Source organism: Leuresthes tenuis, unplaced genomic scaffold, assembly GCF_036924035.1.
Source record: "Leuresthes tenuis unplaced genomic scaffold, fLeuTen1.0.hap1 SCAF_22, whole genome shotgun sequence".
In the NCBI taxonomy this organism is placed as follows: domain Eukaryota; kingdom Metazoa; phylum Chordata; class Actinopteri; order Atheriniformes; family Atherinopsidae; genus Leuresthes; species Leuresthes tenuis.
Genome location: NW_027325376.1, coordinates 11,507,317 through 11,522,809, shown reverse-complemented (window position 1 = coordinate 11,522,809; position 15,493 = coordinate 11,507,317). Strand labels below are relative to the sequence as shown.

At 43.0% G+C, this 15,493-nt stretch overlaps 2 protein-coding genes across 2 annotated transcripts; one reads left to right on the top strand and one right to left on the bottom strand.

Annotated features, from left to right (window-relative positions):
- Positions 1-109: 109 nt before the first annotated feature.
- Positions 110-5,086, bottom strand: cct7 (chaperonin containing TCP1, subunit 7 (eta)). The gene is made up of 12 exons (XM_072376855.1): positions 5,025-5,086; positions 4,011-4,094; positions 3,834-3,903; positions 3,649-3,755; positions 3,357-3,535; positions 3,111-3,282; positions 2,727-2,891; positions 2,449-2,637; positions 2,099-2,196; positions 1,395-1,527; positions 1,009-1,215; positions 110-920 (listed from the first exon to the last, which is right to left on the bottom strand). The coding sequence occupies exons 1-12, from the start codon at positions 5,028-5,030 to the stop codon at positions 690-692; spliced, it is 1,641 nt and encodes a 546-aa protein (XP_072232956.1). The 5' UTR covers positions 5,031-5,086; the 3' UTR covers positions 110-689.
- A 683-nt stretch (positions 5,087-5,769) lies between these two features.
- On the top strand, positions 5,770-10,763 carry krcp (kelch repeat-containing protein). The gene is made up of 13 exons (XM_072376154.1): positions 5,770-5,909; positions 6,179-6,340; positions 6,460-6,541; positions 6,666-6,716; positions 7,117-7,345; positions 7,533-7,625; positions 8,530-8,661; positions 8,739-8,926; positions 9,011-9,207; positions 9,301-9,395; positions 9,473-9,527; positions 9,663-9,760; positions 10,351-10,763. Exons 1-13 carry the CDS (start codon positions 5,848-5,850, stop codon positions 10,575-10,577), a joined length of 1,671 nt encoding a protein of 556 aa, XP_072232255.1. The 5' UTR covers positions 5,770-5,847; the 3' UTR covers positions 10,578-10,763.
- Positions 10,764-15,493: the final 4,730 nt, after the last annotated feature.

The following is a 15,493-nucleotide window of genomic DNA, read 5'->3' as shown; positions in this document are numbered from 1 at the left end:
TTTTTTACAAAATAAAAGTCTTGAATTACACCTGTGTCCGTCGTTTTTTTCAGCTTCAGAGTTCACCCGCTATGAGTATCAACACACCATCAAGAAGGAATAGTCGGTATGATTTCAGCCGTGAATTTATTGATAAGAATGTTCCAATAAATAGTTTCACACAGCGTGACCAACAGATGCATCAGAACTGCTCATCAGTGCTTTATTTTGCCACATTAAACAACAGTTTGTTTCCTAACACAAAACCAGATATGAAGCTCTAACCAGCTCCTTCAGGTCAGAGGCAGATCTGAAGGCGACAGAAGTGCGAATCCGTCTCGAAACTAAAGTGTGGGGGGGGTTGCTGTCATTCTGCTAATTCACCAGCATTTCTCAGTGAGATGGCTTTAAGTAGAGATGCTTGAAATGTTAACATTACCAGGTCAAAGCTTCAGTAAGAAAACAAGAAAAATCAGCCTAAAGTCCACAGAATCTGGGTAAAAAAAGTTCTCATGAACTTTAACTGTTTTGCTTGACAACACTTAACATTTGTGTGCGTTGGGTTATGACAACTCATTTCTGATCGAGAATTAAAATCCAAATGCAGGTCAACAAGCTGAGCTGCATCCAACAATTCGCTGCCTTCAGCACCGCTGTCTGCATTTGGATTTGAATGCCACTTCAAAATGGGGTCGTGTTCCTGTTCTCCGTTAGTGAGCGTGGGGTCTCCCGCGGCCTCTACCCCTGCCGGCGCCGCCTGGAGGGCCGTCTACGCTGCTTCGTGGGTTCTTGATGGTCTCATCTACCGACAAGATGAGACAAGCTGCCTCTGATGCCGCTGTCAGGGCGTTGATCCGTACTACGGACGGCTCCCAAACGCAGGCAGAAAAGTTATCAGCAATATCCTCGTTGTTGATGTCCACGCCGTACCACATGCCACCCTGTGGAGAGAGAGTGTCGCACGTCATGTCAACACAGCTTAGAGGCAAATCACCATGTGGAGCAGGAGGATTGCTTTTTTCTTTCTACCTGGGCGTGTTTCGCGCGCAGTTTGTTGAGGATGTTCGTGGCGTCGAAGCCAGCGTTGTCACACAGCTGCCTGGGGATGATTTCCAGGGCCTTGGCGTACGCGCCGATCAGCAGCTGCTGCTTTCCTGGAATGGTCCTGGAGTAATCCCGCAGGTACTTGGACAGCTCCATCTCTATGGCTCCTCCGCCCGCTACAATGGAGTCATTCTGCGAATGGGTTGATGCGGTTACGTTGGTTAAAACAATACGCACAGATCTGCCAGCAAATTGTGCTAAATCTTGTGCTTTTGCTCAAATTCTGCATTAGAAAGTCTTAAGTTTAGTGTGACCCTGGTGCTACCGAGGTGACAAATGACAACGACACGTGTTACGCGTGTGTAACCGACCTTGATGGCTCTGCGTACGATCATGATGGCATCATGCAGTGATCGCTCCGTCTCTTCTGTGAACTGTTCCGCTCCACCTCTCAGGATGATGGTGCACGTCTTTGCCTTCGGGCAGCCTTTGAAAAAGTTGTACCTAATAAGGAAACGCGACAATTGATTCTCCCACAGATTCAAACAGAAACCGTACAGCTTGGAGAATTACATCACAATATATTTCAACAGTAAATTCAAATGATCTCTCAATAGGACAAGCAGCAAAAAGTGCGTGAGGCTCTTTTTTCAGGAAACACTGCCAACAGCTCTCTGGGAATCACCGTGTTGATGCAAAAATACTACTTCATGTCTGTAAAACCATGCCATCTTTGGCATTTTTCATAAATGCACCAAAAGAAAAACGTGTCTCTGTGACAGGCTGCTATCAAAAAAGAGCCAAAAGATACTATTTAAATGTGGTTCTTAACAAAGTCTCTTGTGTGTAAATAAAACAATGGTTCATCTCTCGAATTAGGTGTCTTTTTATGTTCAAATAATTCATAGTTCAGTGTTAAGTGACTTAAACAAAAAACTAATTCTTCTGGAAATTTGTGAAAGGCCTCCAGACTATAAGAAAGTCTTAGACATTAGAGGTGGCTCAAAACTATTACAGCACCACACTGTATTTCTAAGACTTGTGTCCTCAGCCCTACGTTTTGCTCAACTCTTACCGGTCTCCTCCCACCTGGACCTCTTCAAAAAGTTCGCACTGTCCCAGCACATCGTCAGTCATAGCTCCCACAGAAGTCTGGATGGAGCCTCCACAGGCCTGAAGAGCACAATGAGCAGAACCACTCAGCAAAGTGTCACATTTTTATCAGCCTTTGTATTAGTATCGCAACGTTGGATCGTAAAACCAAAGTCAATTCCTACATATTTCAAGAAGATATGATAAACACACGTTCCTGAAAATAATTACAATTAAGAGACAGATATTCCAGTCTTGCAAAATAAAATCTCAACTACAAAACTTTGACAAAAAAAAAAAAAAAAAAGAATAAATGCAAAACGTCAGTCTCACCATCATGGTCCTCCTCAGATCCTCCTCCTGCACCCTGCCAGCACAGAACAGATCTCTGTCGGCAAAGTACTGCGTGGCCACATCGCCGATGGGTAGCTTGGACAGAACCACCTTAGCTCCCGACTTATAGATCTTCTCCAGTTTGTCATACAGGATGTTCCATTCTGCATCCACAATGGCCTGGTAGTCCTGCAGAAAGAAAATAAAGTTTATGGGGAAGAGTCAGGAAAACAAAAAGAAGAAAAACGTAATTTTTGTGTCTCGTTCTGACGTCCCACCTCCACTGATTTCACGCGGACCTCTGCGTTATCCTTCTCAGCCTTCAGCTCCAGCTCCACGTTCAGCAAAGCAATCTTTGGATTATCGTAGCGTTTGGGCTGCATCTCAAACCCGGCGTAGGAGAAGGTCTTCTTGAACGCAACTCCAGAGATCAACTGGGAATCCTGCGTAGACCGAGAGCAGAGGATTTGATTTAAAAAGGAGAAAAAAAAAAAAAACGACATCCGAAAACTTCACGACTTACACAACAGAGGACACACTCTCAACTCAAGCAACTACTTTCTTTCACTGTATTTTCAAACTCTTCTCTTTGTGCGACCAGCACAGACGTGTACATGCACAGGAATGCATTTCCTTTATCTCAATGTGAAGTTAACACCAACCTCGAGGCCTCCACCCTGCACTTTCTTGATGCCAATCATCTTCAGAGACAGCAGCTCGTCCAGAGACACGACGGCATCCACCACCATTTTGGAGAAGAAATCCTTTTGACCAGCAATCAGCTTGGAGTTCAGGGCCGTCGCGGCACATTTCTCCAACAGCTGCCTCTGCTCTCTGAGAGAAGAAAGGAAACTTTTAGATCACATCTTAAACACTTAGACACTTCAGCAGTGGAAGTGAGTTCTTACTGCTTGTCGTCTTTCTTCACAGAGACGGCGATGTCCCTGATCTTGCTGACGGCGAGGTTGGTGGCTGTGCGGAACGCTCTGATGATGGTCTGAGGATGGAGACCCTCCTCCACGTACGGCTTCAGCTGCTTCAGGAACTCAGCCGCCAGGAGAGTGACTGATGTTGTACCATCGCCAACCTGGAGGCGGGTGCACAGGAAAAGAGAGATCAGTCCGACCGAAATTGGTCAGAGATTTTAAAAGTCCGATCCCGTGACTGCAGCAGCAGACTTCGACTGAACCCACATCTCACCTCGGCATCCTGGGAGCGAGCAATGTCCACCAGAGTCTTGGCTGCAGGATGAACCACATCCAGCAGTTTCAAGATGGTGGCCCCATCGTTAGAAATCGTGGCCTTCCCTGGAAAACCCAAACTTTTATTAAAGTAACCCATACACTTATGCATATTCAAATCTTTTCTGAAGAATTTCACCTCACCTCTGCTGTCTACCATCAGTTTGTCCATCCCCCTGGGCCCCAGGGTGGTCCTGACAGCCTCTGCAATCACCTGCAGGAGAGGAGATTACATTTTTTTTTTTTAAGTGTAAAACGATAGCTCATGCCCAACAAAAACTAAGTACACATAAATCTATAGAGACAGGCATATCCGCTGACCTGGCAGGCATTGATGTTGCTGACGAGCTGGGGAACACCCTGAGATGAGTCTGTCCCCTCCTTCAGCAGGATAACCGGTGTGGGCTGCAGGGGAAGGGAGAAAAGTCACATGTTGACAAGTTGTGTTTAAGATACAAGTACTGAATGAACACCACTGCTGTCACAGACTGTGGGTTTGTGAAAACATGCCAATATAAACCAATAAAGAACAGTAAGCTGGCTGTGATAATGAAATCCAGATCACTTATCAGAATTAAATTACCTGCTAACAATGAGTCACTTTATAGTGATCTAGACGATTTTCACATGTAGATATATCTTTGTTATAGTAATATAATTACTAACATATCATGTCGTAATAATAGTGGTTGGTACACACTCATATTAGCAAAACATAATCAAGCCGACAGAAGACGACACTTCAGCTGATGCTTTCCAATCCATGCAGTTTGCATTGTCAAAACCCGGATGTGCGTTGTTAACTTCCCATTATGTTACAACCATTAGCTTACACGTTTTTTTAACAAATGACGGTGCTTTCACATGTCCAGCTCAATATTGACAGGCTTTTCAGACGAGCTAAACTGAAAAGCAGCAAATGTCTCCCTGCAGGCAAGCCATACAAAGAAGCTAAAGATATGGCAGCTAACTTTATTAAAGCGTACAGAGATTAGCGGTAACAAACAACATGAATTAAAAATGCTTAAATCCGGTGATTAACGACTTTTAAAATATGAAGGCAACTGAATCTAATCAATATTTTATCCACGTTATCCCCAACTTGCTGGCATCGCCCTTAGCATCATAGACGCCCATTGATAACGGGATGCTAACATTCGCTGGCTAACATTAACATCTTTTTTAATATAATTTCCACACAATAACTGCTTTCAAATACGATCAACCGCTTGCAATCAACAATACGAACAACTCCGTTACAAACGGTCTTAGATAAACCAAAGGATGGACACGGATTGCAGTTTGAATTAGCGGCATGAATGCTAACTCACTCACCATCATCTTTGCAGTTCCTTCGAGAAGCTTTCCACCGGCATCCCATCCCACAATGCTTTTCGACAGCTAGCGTTATTGGGGGTACGTTCAAGAGCAAGCCGCACTATATTTGTAAACAGCTTGAATTTCTAATTTGGCACGTTTGTGATATAAAGCAGACTCATTGATGCTATTTTAAGATTAAATCGGGATGAAATTGTGCTAAAAAAAACAAACATTAAAACCCAATTTCTGGTCACATTTCTCAAATAGCTTAATTTGAAATTAGGGTTTTTCTTGCCCAACATGATTCATTATTATTTTTAAGTTATAGCTAAGCGGTATTTCTGATTTGAAGGTACTTGGAACAGCAATCTTTAATAAGTTGTCACAGCCTACCAGTAAGCATGTCAAAATGTCTTCAAAATAAAACACAACATAGTGTTTTTGAACGCAACTTTTACGTTCTGGCGTCGCCGCTGAAGTCTGGCATCTGATTGGCTTTTGGCCAGTGAGTTGCAGAATTGAGTGCATTTGTTATATTGTTACCATTGTGCAGCAGGGGTGGAGTGGTCAATTACCCTATTCAACCTGTGCAGTACATTTAAGATGGTACGCTGAGAACCAAAACACGCGCACGCAATCGTTCACCAAGAAGTCGCGCGGAATTTAGAATCTGTACACAGAGCGCTGGCGGGAGAGCCTGTACAGAGCAAGAAAGAGCACAAGAGCAAATAAACCCAAGATTTAGTTGTTGTTGTTTTTAAATATTTGAGATTGTATTAAAGGAGAATAGACGTTAGGAGTTTTGCTAATAATCGTGTTATTGGAGGATTTCGTAAAGATGGAGGAGTTCGGAGTTTATGCTGTTTTCGGAATAAATGGTCCGCCTCAAATGCTGCTGAGGTAGGAAAAACGTTGAAAGTTTTTAACAATATATTCTTAAAGTGTGTCTTGACCGCGGCTGAAGTGCTGTTAGATAAAGTCACGTTTTCCGTGTGTTTAAGCTCCTCAATGGCACCTCTTCATATTAGCCACAGAGAAAGTTACACCTTCGAGCTTCTCTGTTTCTTGAAAACCAGATGCCAGTTAATATTTGCATCTCTAGTCTTGTTTTTCTGGATACCAAAATTCCCCTTATTCATTTGTCTTATTAAAATGCTTTTTCTTGACAGTGCTGACGGCTCGTGCAGGGTATCTGTTGCCGTTCCTTCGTCTGTCCGACAGGTGGTGCTGTTTAGCAGCGGGCAGTGGGGGGAGAGGATCTGCGTCAACGCCGAGCTCAGTGATGCGGATCGCATCCCCATCACTATCGGAAAACTGACTCCTTACAATAAGTAGGTTCGCCTTACAGTTAAAACCACTGTATATCACCTGTGTGATACCTTGAAATCTGTCATAAAAGATTCAAGTGTCAAGCATTTTAGTTTAACACAAATTCATGTTTGCCCTCCAGGTGTCTGTCTTGGGAGCAGTGGGAAGAGGAGACATGGACAGGCACTGTCACGCTGAATGTTTCTGTGGAGGGAGGAAACCTGGTAAAATAGCCCATTTCTTGATTTAACAAGTTCAGATTTTATTTGCAAAGGTTGACACAGTTTAGTCATGGACAGCATCGCAGGTCAAAGTAATAGCTTTTGTTTTTTTTTTTTGTTTTTTCAGTCAAAATCAGAACCGGAGCTCATCCTGGCTGTAAAAGAGTACACCCCAAAGGTAATCTGATAAGGATGCACATTCATTGATGGTGACACAAAGACGCTATTTAGCTGACAAAGCCATGCATAACAATTCAAAGCAGTTAAACTCTGAAAAGAGGACAAATTGTCAGTCGTATTTCTGTTCTTTTGATATGTACCAACTGTGTGTTGGTGCGCTTTATTTTGCCTTGTTTAGTTTTCGGTTACCTTACTTTGTTTATCTCTACTCTATATTTCCCTGCTTATTTTCATTGTCATTGCACCACCACACTGCAACAAAGTCCTTGTATGTGAAAACATACTTGGCAATAAAAAGGAGCTCAGATTCTGAGGGAAGGAGAAGAAATTCTTTGTATCATTTTGCTTTGCCGGTTTTTCCAGTATTTGTCATGTGAACACTGTGCTCCATCCATCAGGAGATGATGGCTCCTCTCAGCGCCCGAGAGCTCAACAGCAGGAGGAAGAGAAGGCGGACAGCAGAAGAAGAAGGTGATGACGATAAAGCAAAGATGGGAGGAGAAGAGAACGTGTGTCCAAATGGGAGTAAGGAAAAGACCTCACCTGTGCGAAAGGTCAAAGGTCAGGCCAAAATCAGCCAGAGGCTATTTGCTAGTGGAGCAGAAGCCTCCACAACAAAGGGAGCAGGTAAGGAAGTATTTTTAACCGTCGTTCATTTTAATAACATTCATTTAGCGAGATAGATAGAAGTTTTTTGGATGGAACGTTGATTTGTGCCACAGAGAAACCTGTGTGATTTGGTGAGGAGGTGTTGAGCATTTTTTTGTGTCCCGTTACATAGTTTGAATATGCTTCTCTTTTTCCTGTTTCACAGCTAATGGAGAGACACAAGGGATTGTGGGAAGAACGCCTCCTCAGAGCGCAGCCAGGACGAAGAGTAGGCAGGCCAAGGCTCCCACACAGGCTGGTGCGAACACACATTAACACACATTTCATCCCATTTGGAGTTTGGTTTTTTCGTCTGTTCGTCAGAAGTTTTCACTGCAGGATATAGGCTTCGATGTGTGATTCATGTGCAGGGCATGGCTCTTCCGGGTGTCTGTGGGTTTCAGCTACCTGGTTAGCAGCGCTGGCGCTCTCACTCTGAAGGAATATCCTGACATTTTGGTGAAATACATGGATGGGAAGATGGGTATTATTCTAGTATGTCCAGTTAAACATTTAGCTGGAGGCCAGAGGAGGACAGAGCTTAGCATAGAGATGAGAAAAAGATCTTTTATGGTTTTACAAAAGTCCTCTTAGTCATCTTTTTTTTTTTTAACTCAGGCTTTCCTCTTCAGGATCTGTGCACGCTCATTTTATGTCATTCCACACATCTTGGACAGGTTGTATGAATATCAATGCGTGAAGAACCAAAAGATGTCATTGTGTTATGGCCAAATTTTTTATATTTTCAGGATCTTTGGCTCCATCTCGGAGAAGTTTCCATAGTGTCCTGGAAGGAGGTTTTATCATGGACATTAGTTTCGACTGCAAAGTTGTGCACCGGGGTGAACTAGAAAAGCTTAAATGCAGGCGGACAAATAGTTTTATTGGTGGCATGCTGTGACCAGGAAGAAATGGATCGATTTAGTCTACAGTATATACTGAATGGAAGGATTACTTTTAGTTAAAGATCTCAGCACATCATCTTTAAGAAACTGGTTAAGAATCAAATAAGAAGCCTGATTTTACTTAGTCGTGATATAGTTGGACCAACTTCTACTTGGTTGTCAAGAAACCTGAATACATGTTATCTCCCACTATGAATGTACATGTGGGGTTTCAAGTGTGTTAGAGTTGGTGAGATGTAGCACTTTGTTTTCCTGCAGCTGCACTGGTCAGCCCGTCAGGACGCTGGGGTCAGACGTTGTGTCCCATCGACGCTCAGACAGCAATCCTGATTGGAGGGCAGGGAGCCAGGATGCAGTTCTGCAAAGATCCCATGTGGAAGCTCTGCACAGGTCGGTCGATCAAAAAAGGATAAACCTGGAGGAGATTTTACTTCGCTTCGTCACAGTCTTTGTTGTCTGTTCAACAGAGGACACGTCCTGGGTGGCTGCAGAGACTCTGGCAGAGGGTCCCACCCCTGAGGCCAGGATCGGCCACACCGCCATCTACGACCCCGAATCAAGACGGATCTTTGTGTTCGGAGGCTCCAAGAACAAGAAGTGGTTCAATGACGTCCACATCCTGGACACGCAGAGCTGGAAGTGGAGCATGGTGGAGGTGTGTGTTGGCCCTGTTTGTAATCCACAGTCCACGTCCGTTCCTTCTCTCGTTTACGGTCCTGCTGCCTTTGCTCTCCTCCAGGCTCAGGGCAAAGTTCCACCCCTGGCCTACCACAGCTGCAGCATGTTTCGGGGTGAACTGTTCGTGCTTGGGGGAGTGTTTCCTCGCCCCAACCCTGAGCCCGACGGCTGTAGTGACTCGCTGTACATCTTCGATCCCAACCTCTCCATCTGGTACCAGCCCATCGTCACAGGAGACAAACCCTCCCCCCGCTCAGGGTAACACGGCTCGATCCAGATGTTCTTTCACAAAAACACATTTTAAACTCTTTGTGTATTCAGTCGAACTCTTTTTTCTTTTCTTTTTTTTAGTCATTCTGCCTGCGTGATGCAGGAGAGATATATCTACGTGTTTGGTGGGTGGGACACTCCAGTCTGCTACAATGACATGTACATGTTGGACCTCGGTGAGCCACGAACACACGCCAGCCGGTCAATAAAGAAAATGTCTTTACGTGTAATTAAATGAATGTTGTGTTTTTAGGTCTGATGGAGTTTTCTGTCGTCAAAATGAGCGGGAAAGCGCCATCACCTCGAAGGTAAACAACAAATCGCACTTAGACTCCATTTAGTTGCAGCTACTGAACGGCGTTTTGTGTCTATGGCACTGAACATTTAGGCAAAAAGAGTCGCTTATGTTTCTCAGAGCAAGGTTGTGTGTTTGCGCTTTGCAGCTGGCACGGCAGCGTCGTGCTGTCAGACACGACGTTCCTGATCCACGGTGGTTACAACGGAAACAACGCCCTCAGTGACACCTTCATCTTTGACACAGGTGAGAGGCCGCTGAAGTCCGAGGAAAGAGGATTCCGGCTCTTTTATCCCACCGTGGAGGTTGTGCGGGTTTGTTTGCTTGTGTCTGTGTCAAAGTGAAGCAGAGGAATGTGACTCTGTTTGTCACTGTGCAAAAACTTTTAAGTGGAATTTAATAAAAAAGGCTTAGAGCTCTGAGGAGTTTCACTGTTGATAAAGCTGTTTTAGAACATTGTTGGCTGACATAGAGATCGGTTTGTATCAGAGTAGCTTTCCTTTTATTTGAATGTCAGATTGAAATAGTCATGTGTGCCTCGCTGGTTTTCACTAAAGAATCAAAGTCAGAGTGCTCTCAGTTTGAAGACTCTTGGCTGGAAGCCAAGCTTACAGAGGAGCAAACTTTCACCATTTAAAACAACTCAAACCTCAAAGATTTCATAGCGGCTTGAGCTGTAAGTCCTTATTAAACTGCTCTTATGTGCGATTTCACACCACGTTACTTCAGACATCAGACAGTTGTTTACTTTAATAGATCTGTCAATAGAAATGTAAAAAAAAATCCAAAATCTGCTCTTTATTAGCTTGCAATTTGCTTTTTTTTTTCTTTCTTAGAAACCAACCGCTGGACAGAGGTGACGCTCCCTCAGCTTTCTGTCCCCAGGGCAGGGCACTCCATCATTACCATGGAAACGGCCGGTCACCATTGTTTCCCCGAGGAGGAAAAAGACGGCAGCTCCGCGAGAAGAACTCTGCTGGTGTTTGGAGGTGGAGATAACGAGGGCAACTTTTACTCCGACCTGACGTGCGTCGCTGTGGAGGAACTGCTCGATGCCCTTTAAAGATCGAGCCAGAGGGGAATCCTTCCTCCCCTGAAGCTATTTCAACATCTGCCTTTGTTATTTATACCCCTGAGGTTTGGTCTTTTCTTCTTTTCTGTTGAACGTCTTTGAAGTTCTGTTCTGTAAAAAGTTTTATTGAGAATTATCTGCATGTGGGGGGGGGGGGTGTAGATTTTGGGCATTTGAGCTGAGAAGAGAAGAGACGAACCCCAGCTCATTTTCAGACTACGCTAATTAAAAAACTTTCCTCCCACCGTCGCTCTACCTTCACCATGAACAGTGATGCTGATTTAAAACATCATGAAATTCCCGTCAGATTTTTATGTACATTAATGTAAAACGTTTTTTTGCTGCTGTTGCTTTTCTGTTTAGTAAACAAAGTTGTGCTTTTGGAACCGTTTGCCTTGATGGCTAAAAGTGCATCAACCCATTTCATCTTTCATTGAGTCGCTCTTATTTGCTTTTGTCATCGTCTATAAAGCTGTTGTGTTTTTCACTTGGTTTCATTTAATGCTTAATAAACATCAATCGCTTGAGTGCAATCTTTCTCTCTTTTATCTTTTCAAAACCTAGAAAACCACATGGACTCTCAACCTTCTCCATTAGCGGAATAATTAACCGCCTTTTTCAGTCTCCCATCAAATTCTGTGAGCTACAGTTCGTACCAAATCATGTCAGACTAATTTAAATGAGCCCGACACTTTAAAAACTAAGAAAAGGCCCATTGATAATGTCCCCGCAGGCCCGGTAACTACAAGAACTTGAGCTAATGTGAGCGTAACACTTGTTATCTTCAGAGAGCCAGGGCTAAACGGGGCTCAAGAAAAGATTATATCCCCTTACTACTGAATATAGACAACTGAATGAATGTGTTCACGGTTTATTTTCACTGGATTACTCTTTATTCGTCAGCAGTGTGATTCACAGCAGTCGGACATAAACCAATATTTCATTCACAATAGAACATTGAATACATATGAAGTGTCGACAGTGAGACATTTCACTGTTTGATGAAAAATATTAGCTCATCTTGACTTTGGCCCTGCGGCGACAGTCATGGCTGTCACAGGCAGTGCTGTGAAAGGTCACACACCTGAGTTAAAAACTGAGCTGAGCTCATGATTCAGAAAGCTAAGTCCCTAAATGAACCTCATAGTTTGTTTGAGGCTCACAATTAACATCGCACTAAAGGTGGCTTTAAGCAACGAGTGAAAAAACTGAATTTCGCTATTTAAAACAGCCTAGTTCAGTTGAAAAAATTCCCCATAAATAGGATTCCACTCACAAACGCACTCATTATACACCGGGCCATCCACAAATACAGGTTAAAGCTCTATCCTGCAAAGAAAGGCCGGATGTGAACATGCTCCAGAAACCCTGCCATCTTCTCAAAAGCTGATTTAAAGTCGGAAAAAGTAGAAAACTGTTCTGTGGTCAGACAAATCAAATTTGAAGCTCTGGAGTGATGAGGAAAGGGATCATCCGGCTTGTTATCAGCTCTCAGTTCAAAAGGCCTGCAGAACTGGCAACCTGCACATCTGAAAAGGCTCCATCAGTCCTCCTATAAAAACACTGTCATTTCCTAACAATTTGATTAGAAGTTTGCTGAACAGAAATATGTAATCTTAAAATGGGTCTGACCCAGGTGAGTAAAAGTCCACAGCGGGGCTGACTGAGTGAGTGAATGAAAGAAGAAAGCCCCTCTGTAATTTCGAGCAGTGGCAGCGCTTCGGTCTGTATTTCAGGCGAAGGCGCACCTTGAGCAGCGGCACACCGAGCAGCCGACAGCCTCAGCCTTTTTGTGTCTTTCTGGAAAACAAACCCTGAAACTGATTTCACCTTTTGCGAGGCATTTCCTCTGGTGATGCAAAGGAAAGCCCGACTTCCTCGAAAAGATTCAGTGAAAAACAAAACCAGTCTCCTCACTTTGCTCGATGAAACGTAACTTCTCCTACTTGATTGGATCACTGCAACTCATAAAAACTGCACCGTAATCAAAGGGCCAAAGGTCCTAAGAATTATAAGTAATGTGGTTCACTTTGTTTTCTTTTTAATATAGGAGACTGTTGGACAGCTCCGTGACATCATGTTGCCTTCAGTGTGATTGCAGACTGCCTGTACAAAAGCCCGCCTTAGCCTTTGGTTCTTATAGCTCTAATTTTGCCCACACTCTGACTCAGCACCCTTTAACTTGCAAGATTATGCAGGATTTTCACCCTTTGGACTGCTAATTGGGGGAAGACTGAACCAAAAGCACTCCTTCGTTTTAATAGTCTGCTCTTTTCCTGCCTGCATTGGATTACCCCCTTTTTTTAGCCATTGTGGTGCTGCTCCCTTTTTGTGACCTACATAATTAATACACTGTGGGCAGAATTAAGCTCTAAAGCAGCAGATCCAACTTTGTCTGGCATACTTCATCAGTGCTCAGTGCAAAATCAGTGCATTTTCCGTTAAGTCCAGGAATCTCTGGTGTTTCTGGTGCGTTCTCTTGATTCTTTTTAGATCATTTTGTGTTTGTAATGGTACAGGCAGACGTGTGCTTTGATTTATCTGCTGACTTAAGCTGTTTATCGCCATCTGAACATCCGACATTTCCATCACAGTGACGCTACATAAGATCAGCTTCGTACCAATCCTTAACATTATTTTTGTGTTACGACCCATTTAAAGTCTCCATGACATCAGATTTTAGGTTTAAATGTTTTTTCACTATCTGTCCATCACTATACACCACCAAGGCACCAGTATAAGGCCCCAGGAGGACAAAGATATAGTTAAGCTATTCTTAATGGTATTTTAAACACTGTAATTTGCCTGGAAAACAGTTCAAAATGTTCATAACTCATCCCATATTTGGAAACGTGTGCTAAATTTGATCATTCTGATTGTCTGATCACCTGCACACCTTGATGAATAAATGGGAATCATTCCCAACAGCTGGATGGTTTGTGCACCGGCGCATTTAAATCTCATGTTTTACATCACGATGGAAAAAAATCAGCGTGCGTTTCAATCAGATGTCGCGGTGACATATATGCACCTTCCACTGAGTCACCAACATTCAAAGGGAATTTTTGAAGAGATACAACCCAAACGCAGGAAATGCCTGGTGATTATCTATCAGATGTCTGATGGTGGTATGAGTAGACTGCCAAGCTCTGCAGGGTAAATTAATGACTGCATATTAAAAATAACTGTGAACACAGGCCCCGTCCAGCCAGAAATATCTGGCACCTTGAGATAGGAGACGAGAGATTCAAAGGCTGGTTTTTTTTTTTGTTTTTTTAATCTCTTTATGTTCATCCCATGAGACTTAAAATACACCGAAATCAGCTTCAGTTAACAATCTGTGGTTCAACCTCCTACTCAGTGAATCATTCCCTCTCCACAGCCAGATAGATAGATAGATAGATAGATAGATAGATAGATAGATAGATAGATAGATAGATAGATAGATAGATAGATAGATAGATAGATAGATAGATAGATAGATAGATAGATAGATAGATAGATAGATAGATAGATAGATAGATAGATAGATAGATAGATAGATAGATAGATAGATAGATAGATAGATAGTTGTAATATAATCAGGCGTCCTGTAGGTGGCGACACTTCAGCACATTTTCCTAAAAAACAAACCAGACTCTCGTTAAGATGGCTCACAAGCAACTTAAACCTGTGGTGTCAGAGAGTCTACATGTTTCCGTATAAAAATAGATGGTTATATGTTAAAATTGGAGGTCCATGTATCCTGTGTTAGTGTATCTAACCTCAGTACACTCCTGCCATCAACAGGGAGGTGATTCTTTTTTCCCCTTGATTCATCGGGAAATCCTGCCAGTTGGATGTCCTCCCAGTCATTCCTAACTAGCCTGCGAGACCCCCTTCATTTCCTGAATCCTTCTTTTATTTTCTGCTTAACATCCTCGCATTGTGTGAGCATTTCGGAATCGCGACTCTACGGGACCTCCAAGCCGACAAGAGTTCCGCCATCACCACTTCCCAAGTGGCCGCCATATCGTTTCAGGCGGACTGTCGGTTGTTGCCATGTAACTTTAATAACGCCTGTCTGCTGTCAGCATCTCTCAGTCACATATACGGATAACATGGGTATATATTTACGTTTTATTTTTAGAGCTGCGGCGGAGGAGAAGGGACAATTATCTAACTAGATTGGAGGGCAACCGGAGACATCAACTGGCTAAAAGAAAATTTTAAAAAAGGTGGTCGTTACCATGTATTACATTTTAAGCTCAGGAACAATAACTGATGAGTCATTTTAAGCTGGATTAATTTGACACTTCGTTATGGAAAAAAGTAGAAAATCATACCAGCTTGGTAAGTTTGATAAGTTTCTATGTGCACAACTCTCCATAAACGTTGTAGTTATTGTTGTGTTACACGGCGGCTTCATGGGTACAAAATTTAGAGGAAAGTCAGCTCTTTGTTTATATCTAAGATGGAATCCCCTTCAATTTGCATTTCTAAAACAGATTCCTGCACAGGTCGAAGTATGCAAATGGATCTGCAGTTAAAAGAGAGAGAAAATGGGACCTTCACGGGTCGTTGCACCTGTCAGAGTGTCAGGAAACGTGGCCTGAACAAGAGAGAAAGAATCATAAACTTCCTTCAAGGAGGTCATTGAACTCAGCGCAACGAGTGCCAACAAAAGGGGACGTTTGTAAGGAGGGGAAACGTACAGGTCCAAAAGGGAAGATGTCAAAGCGTCAAGACAGAAAATTCAAAGTGATATACCTTGATAAATCAAAATCAGAATCAGCTTTGTTGGCCAAGTATGTGAACACACAACTCACGATGTACATAAACGTAAACGTAACATAATAAACATTCAATTAGAAAGAACAAGGACAACAAAAAACAAGAAGTTAAAGAAATAAATGAGTGAAGTGTTC